The 18,784-nt window shown below is 34.1% G+C and overlaps 2 protein-coding genes across 3 annotated transcripts; both read left to right on the top strand.

Moving 5' to 3' along the window:
* The first annotated feature begins 4,126 nt into the window (after positions 1-4,126).
* Positions 4,127-9,275, top strand: LOC123228975 (ABC transporter G family member 25-like). Of its 2 annotated transcripts, none has more exons than XM_044654510.1 (3): positions 4,127-4,371; positions 4,499-5,339; positions 8,035-9,275. In XM_044654510.1, the coding sequence occupies exons 1-3, from the start codon at positions 4,237-4,239 to the stop codon at positions 9,081-9,083; spliced, it is 2,025 nt and encodes a 674-aa protein (XP_044510445.1). In that variant the 5' UTR covers positions 4,127-4,236; the 3' UTR covers positions 9,084-9,275. The 2 variants fall into 2 exon arrangements, with proteins under 2 accessions (XP_044510445.1, XP_044510446.1); XM_044654511.1 differs by having other exon boundaries at positions 4,237-4,387.
* A 1,583-nt stretch (positions 9,276-10,858) lies between these two features.
* Positions 10,859-18,675, top strand: LOC123229649. Its single transcript, XM_044655569.1, has 9 exons — positions 10,859-11,125; positions 11,213-11,334; positions 13,497-13,701; positions 13,780-14,308; positions 14,406-14,657; positions 14,749-14,937; positions 15,023-15,097; positions 15,190-17,652; positions 18,085-18,675. Exons 1-9 carry the CDS (start codon positions 10,953-10,955, stop codon positions 18,385-18,387), a joined length of 4,311 nt encoding a protein of 1,436 aa, XP_044511504.1. The 5' UTR covers positions 10,859-10,952; the 3' UTR covers positions 18,388-18,675.
* Positions 18,676-18,784: the final 109 nt, after the last annotated feature.

Below are 18,784 nucleotides of genomic sequence, written 5' to 3'. Positions count from 1 at the left end.
TGACAATAGACTGATTTGGGTTTTATCTTTGTCACTCACTCTTTTCAACCTGATCTCTTACGAAAGATTAGTATAGTATTGTAACTGGTTTATAATTTATAAGATCTCATACGAGGGCAAACACAGAATATACACTTGATGTCTTCTTAAGACAACAATTTCTTGAAATGAGGAATTTGATATATTTTGGTACTATTGTAATTTGCAAGTTGAAGTTTACAATTTAATAAACAGTTATGAAATATTACCAAATAAAAAAAAAATGAAAAGCATTTATGATTTTCAACAGACTCTTTTATCAACAAATAAGGAAGTCCAACCTAACAGTGAAAATAAAGTCTAATCGTTAAAAAGAGGAATGATTGTCATATTTGACGTATAATTCTCCTTTCATACAAATTTTGTTGCTTTCTTTAAAATATCACTTTCTCTATGTCCAAACATTTATGTTCCACTCATTAAAATTTCACCAAAATCTTCAAAAAATCTTGAAATAGTTAACCATTATAATTATTAATATCTTTTTGTCATCAATCTCATTTTTTTGCGTGGGTGATGGTAATGATGCCTCTACCATAAAAAGCTAACCATTTTCAAGCCCCACTACTTTTGCTCTTACTTAAAATATTGGGTTTATAGTTGTGAGAGAAACTATAATATCTTTAATCTAATAATTAACAAACTCTAATATCTTCCTTATAACCCTTCAATCTACTAAGCCTTGTTCTGACTTGATTTGATTGAATTGAATCTACCTCTAATGGCAAATGGCTTTGATTAATTCATTAGGCTAACTAAATTTCATAATTATATGTTCAATTATACATGAGGTGATTCGAACTGAGTTGGCTCAAGCTTAACTTAGATAAGCTCAAACTCGAGCTTAAGTGTAAGGATTTTGTACTGTCAAGCTCGAGCTTAAAGAGTGATCAATTCACCAAGTTCGTAATCCTAAAAAAGTTTGATTCAAATTAATCGATTAAAACGATATTGTATTGATTAGTATGCATTAAAATAATATTAATTTGATTGATTTTGAGTCTTGGTACTATAATCAAATTCGAATTTAACTCCCTGACAACGATACTAAACACCAACTAATTTAAGATAAGGTTAGATAGACTAACATCCACCGCAAATTATACATATGGGACTATTTTCATTTAAAGGAAGACAAGACAGCCACTACCCATGATATAGCCAAGCCACAGGGACAAGTGATGCGGAAGATTCCACCCAACCAAGATTTGAATGTTAATTCTACTTACTAACATGTAAAACAGTTGGATGATTTAGATTAGGTTACTAATTAATGAAATTTTCTAGTTGATGCATAACAAGTGAGATAATTAATGATCTTAATTGCTTTGTCCGAACCTATTAACTGCTTAATTAATGATCTTAATTGCTTAATTAATGAAATTCTCTTAAATTTTATTTACATGGAAATGAGATTTTACATAATTATTACTAATTTTATATGAATATATAGAATATATCTTAGGGCAACTCGTATCATACGTTCATCTGTCATCACCTACGTTTGTAAAAGTCTAAAATCATAGGGCAGAAATTTAAAATGCAGGACCTTGATTTTTCCTGACACTGCCCCATTAAGTCCTCCTAAATTAATGAATGTTAGGGAAATGTCCCCAGAAATTAGCTGTTAAAAGCAGCCACCACCTTCGCAATCTTTCCATAAACGACTTTCCAAACCCGAAAACCGTGGAAATTATAGCAAAAATGGCTTCTCCCAGCCCGTCAATGAACTATCCTGAACCATTCATTTTATCAATTCTTTCTTTGCTTCATCCTCTTCCTGTTTTCGCTTCTTCCCAACTGGTCACTTGTTGGAATGTTCCTTAACCTATGATAATTTATTTGAAAATTGTTTAAGAAATAATTCCTTAACCTATGATAATTTATTTTCCAAAAGCACTTTTAATGGCACAGAAAGCGACGATACTTAGAAGCACTTTTATTTTTTAAAATTTCGCTAAAATAACAAATTAATTATTAAAAGAAAAAGGAAGAGAACAAAACGAAGTGGGAAAGACAGGGGAGCCTGTTGTGTTTTGCGAGTGGGTACCACGTGCCATAGCGATCGTGTGGTGGACACGTGTCACCGCCCTCAAAGTGGGACGCACAGAGGCTTGTTGGGTGGGGACCACCACTACGGCGGGAAGGGAAGGCAGCTGAAAACGCATGGCAGTACGTCACAGTCGGTAAAGTGGAGCTGTTACGTTAGCCAAATCTTTTGAATGATCTTGTTAAAACAATGTTATGACGTGTCTGCACTGGATGGTAGTACCGGAAAAGCCACAATCCCCGGTATTGCTTATGTTTGACAAAACGCTTTTTATAAGTATTGGGAGACGGGCACCGCTATCTTATATTCGGTAACATTACTCCCCAAATAATGTCACTATCTTATTATTATTATTATTATTATATTAGTAATATTATATATATTTATTTTAAATATATATTTATATATATTATTATATAAATAAATATTATTTTATTTTTAATTTAAAATTATTTAATTATATAAAAACATATATAATATATATTTATTTATGTATTTAAAATAAATATATATAATTTTATTAATTTTGAATAATATTATATATAGATAATTTTTATATATAATTTAAATGTATAAATAATATATTATTATATGAATAAATATTATTTTTTAATTTAAAATTATTTAATCATATAAAAATATATTATCTATATATTTAAAAATTATGTATGTATAATTTGATGGCAGTGATTAATGTTGAGTAGTTCCCCGATTACAACAGTTACAGAAATGGTAGTAAAACTTGCAGTTTGCTGATTTTCTCATCTGATCATCTCATCTCCTTCTTCTCAAATGAACACGTCTCTATTCTCAAAGATTCTTTGATAAATTTCAACAGCTAAAAAGCACAACGTATATTTCTTCTGTTGAGGATAATAATAAAGGGGTTTCGTATTCATTGAACTGAAGATAAAAATATCTGTCCAGTAGTGCAATAATGGGCGTGTGGTCAGCTCTTCCCACTACCCACATAACTCTCTTTTGTCTTTCTCTTTTACTTAATTATCTTCTTGTAGCTGTAGCAGCTCGGTGGTGGTGTTCATCCATACCAAATCCCCAAAGCAGCAGTGATTAATTGCTCTCTCAGTTCTCAGTTTGCCTCCCGTTCCCAGGTGCTTTCTGTGCTATACATGTATTCTCCCACAAATGCTATAAAATGTTACGTTTATACCATCTAATTAATGTCTCTACACATGCTTCTTCTATAAAATAAAATAATAATTATTATTAAATATTAATTGTATTTGGATTTCATATAATAAGATGAACAATGTTTCCATCATACATGTATTATCCTACTTATCAAAAAGCTATTTCAATCATTTACAACAAAATTAAGTAATAGAATGTATATTTATCAATATCTTATGACATATAATATGTATCTTATAATATGATATAATATGTATAAAAAAATTATACATATCTTAAAATGTATCAAATTAATACGATACAATAAACATATTTTATAATATAATGCATATTATTGATATTAATTAATATACTATTCTAGAGATAATGATAATGTAATTAAAGTATTAAATTTTCAAATATAGTAGTGATGTTTTCTAAAAATAATGATATATTAATTATAAATTTTATATTTTTTTATTTTTTTAAAAAATATATTTTATGATATGATATAAAATATTAGATTTTTGATATGTGATACAATATACAAATTAACTATCTAGTTGATTGAAAAAAAATCCAAAATATATATGATTTTATGTTTGAAAAATGTATTAAATCGGAATTCTCTTTTATCCTCTATACATACACATTCTTGCCATGTATAATAATTGTTTGTACACGTATATGTATTTGTTATGTCGCCTTTCTCTTTCTTTTGTTTTCCTTTCCTTTTCCTAAGAACGAAAGAAGAGGGAAAGTTGTACGGCACTTTACAAAACACTTTCCATGAACCCTCTCTGAGAAGCTGCCAACTGTCACGTGACCCTTTTAGCTGTGGGCATTTTCCTATAAAGTAGCATCCACTCCGCCACTATATTTTCCATAAATAAATACCCCTTCCCGCTTCTTCCCTTTCCGGTCTCTTCATTCTTTCCTTTACAAACAATCAAAATATTACATTCTCCCCCCTCCCTCACTTCCCGTTATTTTCCTTCGCTTTCTTTCCTCTTAAGATGCCTGGTTTCGCTGCTGTTGAACCTCCCTCAGGACATTCAACCGACGGCCCCAATCATCCCTCTGATAGGCCTCGAGATTCGAGTGGCCAGCTCCCTTCTTTAATGTCTTCTTGTTATCCTATCACTCTCAGGGTATCCTATCACTCAAGTGGGAGCCGACTTCACTTGAGGGTTTTTTGATAATTTTCAAAACTACTGGGTTTGGATTAAATTGGAATTTAACTAAACTTGATTTTTTTTTTTTGCTCATGTCATGCAGTTCATTGACGTTTGTTACCGATTAAAGATGGAGAGCAAAGCGAAAGGAATCAGCATCAGACGCATGATTAACCATGGACTGGCATCGTCTGATCAAAGATCAACGGCCAACATTCAAGAGAGAACAATTTTAAACGGAATCACAGGTATGGTTTCCCCGGGGGAAATCCTGGCCGTTCTTGGCCCTTCCGGCGGTGGAAAATCAACGCTTCTGAATGTACTAGCCGGGAGACTCCAAGGACACGGCTTCACCGGAACAATACTGGCCAATAACAAAAAACCACTCAAACACATCTCAAAACGCACCGGATTTGTCACTCAAGACGACGTCCTTTACCCTCACCTGACGGTCCGAGAAACCCTAATCTTCTGCTCTCTCCTCCGTCTCCCAAAAACACTAACAAAACAAGAAAAAACATCAATAGCCGAGTCAGTCATCACCGAGTTAGGCTTAACGAAATGCCAAAACACTATAATCGGAAACAGTTTTATACGGGGCGTGTCCGGCGGAGAAAGAAAGCGAGTAAGTATCGCTCACGAGATGTTAATAAACCCTAGCTTACTCATTCTCGACGAACCGACGTCGGGTTTGGACGCGACGGCTGCCCACCGGCTGGTGTCGACGCTGACGTCGCTGGCACAGAGAGGGAAAACGATAATAACCTCCATGCATCAACCGTCGAGCCGAGTTTTTCAGATGTTTAATTCAGTGCTGGTGCTGAGCGAAGGGAGGTGTCTGTATTTTGGTAAAGCTAGTGAGGCTATGGGATATTTTGCTTCGGTTGGATACTCGCCGTCTTTTCCAGTGAATCCCGCTGATTTTCTCCTTGATCTTGCTAATGGTACGTAAGCTTTTAACAATTTCATTCCTCTTCTGATTCTCTTCATCATGTTATTTCTTAATGACAATTTTGAAATCTGATTGACTATTTTGAAATTATTATCTATAGTTATCCATACCCTTACGAACACCCAAATTTTCTGAGCCATATTTTGTGATAAAGTTTTCAACAGGCTTGTGCCCTACTCATGCTGCATTATTATTATTTCTTGTCTATTTCTTATTTTATTTTCTAACATATAGTTTTATGACAATGAAATTCGTTACCATTAACTTACCGGAAAAAAAAACCAAATTAATGTATAAACAAATGTTGAAAATTATGCTCGTTTTTGTACACGTGTCTTATTTTATACGTTTAGACCTTTTTATCCTTTTCATTAGACTATGAGACATGAGTCTTTCAAAAATATTATATTAATACTCGAAACTAAAATAATTTAATTTTTTAATGGGTTTTTCAATAATTTTTTTATATGAAAATAAATTATTAAGGTAGATTTAGAATAATACACTTAGTTAAAAAGCATTACAAAATATCCAATGTGTTTCGGGTTTTTAATGTTTTAATAAATGAAGTATGGATCCCAATAAATACCTTACAATAAATTATTATGATGAAGATAGTAACATGGTATGGAGACTGGACCATATATTTTTCTACAAGAATTTATAATATATGATCTTAATAGTGAGCTATAGGGATCGATCACATCAATTAAACTTTTGTTGTGACTATACACAAGTAAATGTTTGTACAATTTTAGTTGACTTATTTGCATCATGTATTCACAAAGTCATGATACTCTTTTTCCAGAATAATTAAGTTCCACACATTTGCATCATAAAGTCTTTCTACATTTTCTGTGGATGTCACGCATGCTTACTTAATCTATACCATACATTAATTTTGAGAGATTATTCGGGTTTTAATTAAAGAATTAGATTTAGAATTATTTCAAATGGGTAGTGACGAATAGATTATTTCAATAATATAAATATAAGATTATGTTTCACCCCCTTTAGGAAGAAAAATTAAATTTATGGATTGGGAAATTGAAAAATTAATCTTTTGTCTTAATTTTTTAATTAAATTAATTGGAATAATCATGATGTTGAATACTAGATTAAAAGAGTTAATTAAAAAATTAGGTATAGAATGACTGGTGACGACATTGATAGCGTGAGAAAGCATATTTTAATTAGCTGTATGTCTACAGTATTTAATTTTAATGTATGATTTAGATGGTGGCACATCGCATCCTTGTCTCTTGATGATTGATCCCTCCCTATCTAAGTATATATTAAATTTATACTATATATATATATATTATGTTCTTGGGTAGTCTGGCTATATAAAGATAAGATTGTGCCACATGCCTTACACATATTTTTTCAAATTATTTTTCTTGATTTTGATCTATAAACTGTCCCACTTACATCTTGAGTCCAATTTTGAAAGTTTTTTCTTCACTTTCTCCCCCTTTTCCTTCACTTTTTGATTAAAATTTCTTCCCCAAGATATAAAATCCCGAACAAACATAGAAATTAATTAAATTAAGCAAAATACTGAAGAAAGTGACCATGTGTAGAGATGCCAATGATTGATCTTCATCTCATCTGCATTCATCTTCTTCTTCCTATATTCAAAGTCATAAGTGTTTTTATCCTTCGTGGGGTTGATTGAAAATTTCAAAATTCAAAGAGTAAATAGTAAAAAAAATTATGAAGTGGTGGTAAAATAGATAGTGGTAGCTTCCACCAAAGGCTTTAGTGGACTCCCACCTATGCCACCAACATCGGTCAGCTTTTTCTGGGGCTTTGATATTCATTCATTATCTCTCTCCTTGCTACTCATTTTGTTTTAAGTGTCACTAACTTAATCACGAATCGAATTAATCAACTCTTAAACCATTTCTTAATTAACCTCTTTATAATCTAAACAACATTAATATTTAAAAACAAACAAACCCCACTATTCCCTTTGAACCAATCACTTAATCACATTAGGGTTTTGAAATTTTTTTGGTATTATTATTTTGCTCTTTCCTTTATGCCGCAAATAAAAGCAACTCCACTAACCATGCCTTGTCGATCTAATTGCCTTTTCTCTTTTGATTTTGGGTACGTGTGTGTTCAATAAAATTCTAATAAATCTTTTCATCAATTAATCCACTAAACAATTCATTCTCTTACGTGTTCTATAAAGCTACCTTAATTATCTTTATCTCTGTCTTATATATTCTTTTCAGTTGTTAATTTCCTAATTAAGATAATTAATTAATTTCTCATTAGTTGCTTCTACCATTTTACTTCTCCGCTTCTTCTTTTTAGACCTTAACAATCATATAAGGTCTAGTACAAATCCACCCCTCTTTTAGTTTAATAAAATTATGTGCATATTCTTTGAATATACAAATGTGTGTCATATGTGATTGGTTGGTTTTAGATTAAAGATAATATAATACCTAATCACATGGAAATATGTAACATTACTCCTTTTAGTTTTAGATCGACATTTGTAAAACTTTATTACACATTAAAATTTATAGGTCATATTCACAAAACCCTAATTGTCTTCTCATCATTTACATTATTGACATGTTTTGAATCATTGTTAATCAAATAATTAAAAAATCTAATTAATCAACTTTAATCTTTGAATTAACTTGTGTAGTCTTTGAATTGATCCTCAGGTGTGTCTCATGTTGATGGAATGACCGAAAGAGATAAGCCAAATGTGAAGCTCTCTCTGGTTAATTCCTACAATAATTTATTGGCACCAAAGGTGAGAGAACTATGCATGGAAGCTATAAATATTCAATCTAAAGAAGCAAATTTCATAGGCAGCGGCCATTCTTCATCCATTGATCGACATGGGAAGAATAATAATTACACGTTGGGTGGCGTTTCAAATTGGCTGAATCAATTCTCCATTCTCCTCCAAAGAAGCCTGAAAGAACGTAAACATGAATCCTTCGACGCTCTACGTGTGTTCCAAGTAATCTCAGCTTCGCTATTAGCAGGAATGATGTGGTGGCACTCTCACTACCTTGAAATTCAAGATCGCCTCGGTCTCTTCTTCTTCATTTCCATCTTTTGGGGAGTTTTGCCTTCGTTTAACTCGGTTTTCGCCTTCCCTCAAGAACGGGCAATCTTTGTCAAAGAACGGGCATCCGGTATGTACACTCTTTCTTCCTATTTCATGTCGAGAATCATCGGTGACTTGCCCATGGACCTCATTCTCCCCATAGTTTTCCTCTCTGTGACCTACTGGATGACTGGCCTAAAGCATGAATTCGAATCTTTTCTGCTAACCCTTTTGGTTCTTCTGGGATACGTGCTTGTTTCTCAGGGCCTTGGCCTCGCTTTAGGAGCCATTATCATGGACGCTAAACAAGCTTCAACCATTGTCACTGTCACAATGCTAGCGTTTGTTCTCTCAGGAGGGTATTACGTTCACAAAATGCCCTCATGTATGGCTTGGACCAAGTACATTTCGACCACTTTTTACGCCTATCGGCTGCTGATCAACGTTCAATATGGCGACGGGAAGAACATTTCATCTCGTTTGGGATGCTCGTTACGCCATGGATCAAAAGGCGGGGGCATCGAAAATGTGAATTGCAAGTTTGTTGAAGAGGATATCATGGGGCAAATTAGCCCTGTGGTGAGTGTTGGAGTGTTGTTTTTTATGTTTGTGGGATATAGATTACTGGCTTACCTTGCGTTGAGGCGACTTTGATTAATAGGAGGAGGAGATCGGAGAAATTTGTTCCTCTTGTTGCTGGGGGTAAATGGTAACAGGGGAATTGATTTAGTTTCGCACTAACTCATGTAATTCAAACCATTGTAAGATGGTTTAAGTCCGCGATTAAATGTAAAATGGACAAGTTCATTATTGTTTACACTCAAAATTAGTCAATTTTACACTTCATTCTCCTTTTTCTCTTTAACTGTTCAAATCCATCAACAAGCCCAATTAAAAATGCTGCAACAAGAAACATGGGCTTCTTTAATTCTAGGTTTAGGGTTATTTTGTTTTTGTTTTCTCAGTGTCTACTTGAGCTTAATACTACATACCATGGATGTGTTTGCAAGTAGAAATTGAAATAGGGGTAGGTAAGCTCAAATACCTCAATCTCTTTTCCTGTCTCTTATTTGTTTTAATAATGAATCATTTATTACATATCAAAACATTTTTATAATAATTTAAAATTTATAAAATGTGTTTGATTTTAGTAATATTTTATTAAAAAATTAAAAATTATTTTGCAGATAAATCACTTAAAATATTAGTGAGTATAAATTATTAGTTAATATAAATAATTATTATATTTAGTTAAAAATATTAAAAATAATATTTTACTTATATTAATTGAAAGTATATTATTTTTGTTATAAAAAAAATCACTACGTAATGATATAATTTGTAATAAAATTAATATTAACTTATAATTTTTTAATACATAAGGTGAAAATGATAATCAAATTATCTTTAACAATATATTATTATAATATTTTATTATTTGACAAAAAAATAATGTAAATAATAAAAAATAGATTAATAAAATTATTTTTGTATTAATTAATCAAACACTATCTTAAAATAATTCAACATGTAAATGTTTAAAAAATATATAGATACAAGGAATGAGAAGTGACAAACCCAAGAATGAACAAATAAGGGATTATCCTTGCTCTGTGTCATCCAATGATTTTAAAATCGAATTAGACTGGTTGGTTCAACTAGTTTAATCGAGAACCGGATTGAGACTGGCTCCAAGTCAATCCGGTTAATATAAAAAATGATTTCTTAATTGAACCAATCAAACCCAATCAAAAATTGGGTTTAACTAGATGAATCGATCAAAATCGAGTTTGATTAGATTTGATTAAAATTATGAATATTTTTTAAAATTTTAACTATTTTTGAGTAATTTAATTATTTTTATTAGATTAGATGAATTTCTAAATGTTTGTAAGAAAAAATGAGTTAAAAAATAAAAGAAAAAAGAAAAAAAATATCTTATATCTATTAAAATGTCTTCTACAAGTAATAATTTACAGAATTATATTTTTTTAATATCATAAGATTGAAACACTTTTATTTTAATTGTTTCATTGAAATCAAATGAATAATTGTTACTTCTTAAAAAAATATATTCTAATTTTTATATGTATAAGTATCTTAATTGATTTTATTTTTTATAAATTTTTAAATAAAATCCATTTATTATAATTTGATAATAAATTAAACTGATTAATTCTTTAATTAAATCAATCAAACTAATCAAAAATGAAATAGTTAGTTCCCAATTTTAAAAACATTCACCTCATCACGAAGGATTTTAATGATTTTGCCTTTCATCTTTATTCCTGTCTTTGACGGGCATCGGGAAGAAGCCGAAGGCCCATTTTGCAAGGCAATTGCCATCTCTTTTTGCAAGACACCCAAAAGGAATATGATGGCCATAATGGCCATTATTGAGATCCTTTTGTGTACTTGATTTATACATCTTTTGGGTTCTGGGCCTAAGAAGAATTCCAGCACATTCCATAACGAGAGAAGAAATAAATTTCCTCCGTTTCTTTCAGAAACAAGCAAATAAGCATGGAAAAACCAGCACCAGTATCAAGCTCCAAAGAGCTTCAGTGCGTGGGAACTTTAGAAATCGTAAAACCCAAACCGGTGGGTTTCCTCTGCGGTTCAATTCCAGTTCCCACCGACAAGTCCTTCCATGAAGCCTTCAATTCAGCTCTCGTCCCTTCTCCTGTTTCGCAAACGTAACAATTTGTTCTTTCTTTCTTTCTTTCTTTTTATTTACACTGTATTGTGATTTGAACTCCGGTTTTTGTTTATGGGTTTTGTAGAGTTAGCGCTCCTCGCTATAGGATGCTGCCCACTGAAACGGATCTTAATAGGCTCCCGGTTGTGCCCAATTTTCCGGAAAAGGTTCTTCCCATTGGTGCCGTACAGTCTAAAGCCACTGGAGGTTCGTTTCTTTCTACATTTATTGATTTTTATGTGAATCATTTAAGTTTATAATTAGAGGAATGCTACCTATCCAAACTTCGTAAGTTGATGCCACCTGGGAAAATTGATTTAGAAAAGAAGCAGAACAAGGAAAATATTGTTCGGAGAGACTAAGAAATTCTAGAGAGAGAGAGAGAGAGAGAGAAAATATGAGAACCAGAGAAGGAAACTTTTCATTATTGTTCATCACTGCATTTTGTTACAAGGGCCCCTCAACATCAGTTCCATACAAGTGCATAACACTCATATCTAGCAACACGTATTCCCTCTAACGGATATCTACCTTAACTGCTGTAATTATTTTATACGATAATAATGAGTTGTTAGGAATTTTAAAATTGAAATGAAACATAGTGTTTTGTGTTGGCTGCTAATCCAATGGATGTCCGATGTTAAACGACATTGTTTTGGGGTTGTTGGTTTTAATTCGCATCAATACTTCCTCCTCTGAGAACCTTGTCGTCAAGGGAGAAATCAAGAAAATTGGATCTCATTTCGTTGACCAATTCCCAGGTAGCCTGTGGAGGAGATATGTCTGGCCATTGTACTAGAAGTTGAGCTGCAGTGTCTGCAAAAGATAGACCTTGTCATTTCTTTCTACATTTATTGATTTTTATGTGCGTTATTTAAGTTTATATTTAGAGGAATGCTACCTATACAAACTTCTTAAGTTGATGCAACCTGGGAAAATTGATTCAGAAAAGAAACAGAACAAGGAAAATGTTGTTTGGAGAGAAGAAGAAATTCTAGACAGAGAGAAAGAAAATCTGTGAATGAGAGAAGGAAACTTTTCATTACCCTTTATCAATGCATTTAGTTACAGTAGTCCATTAATATCAATTCCATACAATTGAATAACACTCACACCCCTGGCAACATATATTCCCTCTAATGAACAACCACCTTAACAGCTGCAATTATTTTATGTGATAATAATGATGCAATCTGGACTTGTAAAATTGAAAGGAATTGTAGTTTTTAGTCTTGGCATCTAATCCAATAGATGCTTGTTGTTAAAAGGCAAAGTTTTAGGGTTGTCTGTTTGAATTCACATTAATACTTCATTCATTGAGAACCTTGTCCTCAAGGGAGAAATCGAGAAAACAGGAGCTCATTTCGTTGACAAATTCCCACATAGCCTTTGTAAGAAATAGACCTTGCCATTTTATTGGAAGTTGAGCTGCTACCTTTGCAGGGGATTGACCTTTCCATTGTATTAGAATTTGGGCAGAGACAACATTCTTGTTTGACCATATGTCTATCAAGTATAGCATGTGGGTGGGATTTGGAGATCCGATTGTGCATGGAATGGTTGCAAAAGCGTGTATTGGTGCATGGATTGGTCTAAGGACACATGGAAAGCATTATGTATTTCAATGTCTGGTGGTAGTCGACGTTTATAGGCAACAACACCTATGGTGTCCTGAATTTGAAATGTACTGAAATATCTGGCCAGAAGTTTCTGGTTACCATGGTGTGTCGAAACTTGTTGGTGGGTTGGAGTTTGCATACACCCAATCTCCAAAATCTCAAATATAGATGTCTGGATTTCTTTAAGAATTTGGACTCCTATTAGTTGGCGCAGATGTTAAAAGACAAATTTTGCAGTTTTGGATACTCTGAAGTTGGGTTGAAATTTTTTCATTCAATATTAGGGGATGTTAAGTAAGGAGGTCCACTTTTTTGTAAAAATGCAAAAGTCCTCTAAAGACGAATTGACTCTTTTGTTGCCACTTTCTCTTTCACTTATATGTGCCATGTGTCTGGTATTTATGGTTACAGAAATGAGTTTAAGGATTTGATAGGTATATGAAGGCATGATCAATGATGATTTTCTTTTATCATATTACTATTGTAGAATCTGACATATATTTCGGATTACAGAAGAAATATGATTACTAACAGTGTATAGTTGTGGTGGTATGCTATATGATTGAGAAAAGCTTGTTAATACTTCAAATTCATAGCACAGTAGGTATGGGGTTGTTTGAACCTTATTTAAGGAATTTTTAATTCTATAAGTTGATTATTTAATAGCCAAAAGTTGTATATGACTATAAAAGTAACATGAGACCGGTAGCACATCCAACATCAGCTAATTTTTGGTCATCAACATGGCAGATATTAGTAGAGAAGGTGCTATCGCATCAAATCTTAGCAGGAGATGTGAAGCCCTTGCTGTATCTGGTTTGGTAGAATATGGAGACAAAATTGATGTGATTGCTCCAGCAGACATTTTGAAACAAATCTTTAAAATATCATATTCCAAGGCTCGATTGTCAATTGCGGTTCACCGTGTTGGCAAGACACTTGTTCTGAATACTGGGTATGTTTCTTTGTGGCTATTTTTTTTGTTGGTCATTCTGTTCAGAGTTCTAATATTTAAAACTTATGCAAAGCACAGGTCTGATGTTGAAGAAGGAGAGAAGCTGCTCAGAAGACATAGCAGTCAATCAAAATGTGCAGATCAATCTTTATTTTTGAACTTTGCAATGCATTCAGTTAGAATGGAGGCTTGTGATTGTCCACCAACTCATCATTCACCACGTGAGAGTCAATCAAATTCATCAGTTCTTCCTGGGGATGATGCATCCCATTTTGTGAGACAAAGTGATGATGTTGCTCGAAAGCACAAATTTGAACCTTGTACGGAGTATCCACAGTTCAAACAGGATAACTACATTTGGGAAAGTATGAAGAACAGGAGAAATAAGGGCCATGATCCTGTTAAAATGGCCTCACATGTTGGTGAAAAGCCTAGATGCTCAATTCAAGAGTCTGAAAAACATAGGAGACTTGGAAATGATGGATTTTTAAGGGTTTTGTTTTGGCAATTTCACAATTTCCACATGCTACTGGGTAGTGATTTGCTTTTGTTCAGTAATGAAAAATATGCTGCTGTGAGCTTGCATTTGTGGGATGTCACTCGACAGGTTTTAACTTAGTAATAATTTTTAAGTATTATTTTTATTTAGCTTCATTTTTTCTACATGACTTGACTGTTTCCAACCACGTCATTCTTCCTGTCAGGTTACTCCTTTGACATGGCTTGAAGCCTGGCTTGACAATGTCATGACAAGTGTCCCTGAGTTGGCAATCTGTTATCATGAAAATGGTGTTGTTCAGGGTTATGAGCTTCTGAAAACAGATGACATATTTTTGTTAAAAGGCATCTCTGAAGATGGTACACCTGCTTTTCATCCTCATGTTGTCCAGCAAAACGGACTTTCAGTTTTGAGGTTTCTTCAAGAAAACTGCAAGCAAGATCCTGGTGCTTATTGGGTACTGTTCTCTTTCATTTTTACATGAACAGCCATGCTATGCTTTAATGTTACTGAACTTTGTTTTGGTTATCTGACATCATCTTTGACAGCTATACAAAAGTGCTGGTGAAGATGTAATTCAACTTTTTGATCTTTCTGTTATTCCCAAGAACCATACCACTGGTGCTTGTGAAGACAGCTCAAGCTCTATTCCTCTAATTTACAGGGGAAGAAGTGATTCATTATTTTCTTTGGGAACTCTCCTGTACCGAATTGCTCACAGACTTTCACTTTCCATGGTGTGGAAAAATTATAACAATTTTGTTTGGTATCATCTTGAAGCTTCTGGCTTTCCTGTTGCTAATTTTAATGGTTTTGTTGTAGGCGCCTGATAATAGGGCTAAGTGTGCCAGATTCTTTCAAAAATGTTTGGAATTTCTGGATGAGCCAGATCATCTGGTACATGACTTCTAATTTTATACTTGATCTATTCCAATTTGTCATATTTGACTGTGGAACATGATATTGATGATCACTGTTATGCTAAATAGGTTGTGCGGGCGTTTGCTCATGAGCAATTTGCTAGATTCATTTTGAATTATGAAGAAGGCCTGGAATTAACATCTGAATCTCTGCCTTTTGAATGTGAAATTACGGTTAATGATGCTAACGAAGAATCCACAGACCCAATTAGTAGTTCTTCTGAACCTTTTGTCCTTGAAATGGACTCATTAGTTGTGGATGCAGAATTGAGTGAAGATAAGAAGGCTTTGCAAGGTTTGGTGTCAGAAGCTTCTGTGAAGATGACTTTGGAAGCAAATGTGTCATCTACTCAGAAATTGATAGAATCTGGTGACTTGGAGTTGAGAGATCAGGAAAGATATCTGTCTTGTTCTAGCAGTGATGAAGGTTCTGTGGTGTGTGCAGCACCTCCAGTGTCAACAAATGTGGTCCAAACTGTAGTTGATCCGATCTCCTCCAAGTTAGCTGCAGTACATCATGTTTCACAAGCCATTAAGTCTCTCAGATGGATGCGCAAACTACAGAGCTCTGAACCAGAGATTTTCCACCAGGGCATTGGAATTGATGATGGGTCTCCACCTGTGGATTTCTCTGTTTGTGCTTGTGGTGATGCTGACTGTATTGAAGTCTGTGACATTTGGGAGTGGCTTCCAACATCGAAATTGGACCATAAGTTGTGGAAACTTGTTCTTCTTCTTGGAGAATCTTATTTGGCACTTGGGCAAGCTCATAGGGAGGATGGGCAATTACATCAAGCTTTGAAGATTGTAGAGTTAGCTTGTTCTGTTTATGGTTCCATGCCTCAGCATCTTGAGGACACAAAATTTATTTCCTCAATGACTAAAAGCTTCTTACCGCAAATAGCATTCAATGATAGAAGTAAAAGGACTAGATCTTTTGTCGGTGATTTGAAAGAAATGAAATCAAGTACCAATGATGATTGTCTTACTTTTGAGCAATTATCGTTCACGTATCTCTTCTGGTCTAAGGCATGGACTCTAGTTGGAGATGTTTATGTCGAATTCCATAGGATAAAAGGTACAGAGATATCAATACAAGCAGGGAGCAAACCTTCTACCAGGGAGTTAAGAATGTCTTCAGAGGTAGTCAAAGAAGTCCAAAGGCTGAAGAGGAAGCTGGGTCAGTATAACCAGAACTGCAGTTCATGTTCCTTGGTAAATTGCAGCTGCCAGAGTGATAGGGCCAGCAGTGGAAGTAGCGCTAGTAGTAGTGCAGATAAACGGTCAGTTTTATATGGCAGAAAACACAGTAAGAGATCACATGTTAAGAATGCTACATACTCACTTTTGGAAGACCCTAATGAAGCATGTGGTAATCAGAAGGATGAGATTGGAAAGCGTCCTCATAACAAAAATTTTCAACTCAACAAAGGTGGTGATGCACCAGTGGAAGCAGAAGAGTCATTGGAAACACATAATGTGGAGTTCACAGTGCCTGAACATGCTGAAATTGCTGTGAGAGAAGCTCCGAAAGTGAAAAATGGTGGGATATTTAAATACCTTGAGGGTCCCATTGCTGGAGATGTCGAACACAACCTCTCAGTTGCACTAAGTTGTTATGAAGAAGCTAGGAAGGCATTGGGTGGACTTCCTACTGTTTCAGAAGAACTGAAATCTGTTCTGAAAAAGAAAGGGTGGGTTTGCAATGAACTGGGTCGATTCAGGCTTGAAAGGAAAGAATTGGACAAAGCTGAACATGCTTTTGCTGAGGCTATAAATTTGTTTAAAGACATTTCTGACCACACCAACATTATTTTGATTAACTGTAACTTGGCTCATGGCAGACGAGCATTGGCTGAAGAGATGGTATCAAAGGTTGAAGGTTTCAAAATACATACAATCTTTCATAATGCATACAAACAATCACTGGAAAATGCAAAATTGGAATACAGTGAATCACTCAGATATTATGCGGCAGCAAAGTCGCATCTGAATACTATTGTGCAAGAGGCCAGTTCAGTTTCAGACAGCTTGAGGAATGAATTATATACGCAGTTTGCCCATACCTATTTAAGGCTTGGCATGCTTTTGGCGAGAGAAGATACAACTGCTGAAGTTTATGAAAATGGAGTCTTGAAAGAGTTATCTGTTTTTTCTGATGGAAGATCTAGGAAAGTATTGAGGAAGCATGAGATATCCGCCAATGATGCAATCAGAGAGGCGCTATCTATATATGAATCAATGGGAGATTTACGCAAACAAGAGGCTGCATATGCCTATTTTCAACTTGCTTGTTACCAAAGGGATTGCTGTTTGAAGTTTTTGGAATCAGATCATGAGAAAAATAACTTGCCTAAAGGGGAAAACAGCATTGTCCAGAGGGTAAAACAATATGCTTCCCTGGCTGACAGGAACTGGCAGAAAGCTGTGGACTTTTATGGTCCCACGACACATCCCACCATGTACCTGACTATTCTAATAGAGAGATCTGCTCTTTCATTCACACTTTCCTGCCCTTTACACTCAAATGCAGTATGTTCTAGACTTCTTTGATTCCTATTACTATGGAAGCCCCTTTTCATATCTTGTCTGCATCTATTTTATTGCATCCAAATTTGATTTTTAAAACAAATATTAATTCTGTAGAATTTTGCTATAATGCTTGTGCATTTTAATGTGGAAAATCTTCTAGGAAGCCTCTAAAACTTCAGTATTTTCATTGCTGTTGGACTGTGTCAGTATTAGGCTCATTGAGTTCCATTATACTTATATAGATCCGTCTTGAAAATAAATTTAGATCTAACCATCTTAATTGTTGGAAAATGTGGTGATATAAACTTTACTTTCTGCTAATGCAAAATCAATAATTTGTGGCAACAGCACCTACACATAACCAATACTTTATTATGGTGCATTGGTAGCCTTCTTTCATGGTTGATTCTGATAATTTCTTTTTTCTTTTAGATGCTGGAATCAGCACTATCTCACCTACTCGAAGGACGCCTTATATCTGAAACTTTCTCTAGATCTTTGTCAACTGACTATCCTGAGATAAGCACCAAATTCTGGAATCAGTTGCAAATGCTTTTGAAAAAAATGTTAGCAATGTCACTTTCCGCAAGTTCAAACAAATCTTCTCCCATTACCCAGCTAACTCCATCCACTCAGTCAGGGGATGCCGGAAAGCTCAGGGCACTTTACAAAATGTCGTTGAAGTCCACTGATATGACTGAATTACATGCTATGCATACCTTGTGGACATCATGATCAGACAGTCTTGGATTATTACTTAATTTCTTCATCATAATATAGAAAATTTTTACAATTGCTATTGTTAAATTTACCTGTATATGATTGTCTACCCAGAACCTGGAAGATTTTTGTAGTAAAAATTTTCACTTTTCATGGATGTATATGTATTGGTAGAGACTTGAGGAAAACTTACCCCCAGCAATCCGGACTCTTTCCGCAGCATGAAGGCTATAATATGGTACGCCCCTCTTTGTACAATATGAATTCTTTTGGCTTTAAATTAATAATATTGTTATTGATAGATGCATGTTTTACAGTTGACTGCCTTCGAAAATCCAGTCTCCCCTTGTATAAGCTTCCATTTTGGTTATAGGGTGATTCAGCTTATATCAGTGTTTCTCCTTGAAGTGGT

Source organism: Mangifera indica, chromosome 11 (assembly GCF_011075055.1).
Source record: "Mangifera indica cultivar Alphonso chromosome 11, CATAS_Mindica_2.1, whole genome shotgun sequence".
Taxonomy (NCBI): domain Eukaryota; kingdom Viridiplantae; phylum Streptophyta; class Magnoliopsida; order Sapindales; family Anacardiaceae; genus Mangifera; species Mangifera indica.
The sequence above is the reverse complement of the archived record's forward strand: the minus strand, read 5'-3'. Positions and strand labels throughout refer to the sequence as shown.

Bases quoted from the DNA above. Each gene is read 5' to 3' on its own strand.
- LOC123228975 (XM_044654510.1), top strand. From the start codon at position 4,237: ATGCCTGGTTTCGCTGCTGTTGAACCTCCCTCAGGACATTCAACCGAC. The intron at 4,372-4,498 runs GTATCCTATCAC...CATGTCATGCAG, and splicing joins GTTATCCTATCACTCTCAGG to TTCATTGACGTTTGTTACCG. The intron at 5,340-8,034 runs GTACGTAAGCTT...ATTGATCCTCAG, and splicing joins TCTCCTTGATCTTGCTAATG to GTGTGTCTCATGTTGATGGA.
- LOC123229649 (XM_044655569.1), top strand. From the start codon at position 10,953: ATGGAAAAACCAGCACCAGTATCAAGCTCCAAAGAGCTTCAGTGCGTG. The intron at 13,702-13,779 runs GTATGTTTCTTT...TGCAAAGCACAG, and splicing joins ACACTTGTTCTGAATACTGG to GTCTGATGTTGAAGAAGGAG. The intron at 15,098-15,189 runs GTACATGACTTC...TATGCTAAATAG, and splicing joins TGGATGAGCCAGATCATCTG to GTTGTGCGGGCGTTTGCTCA.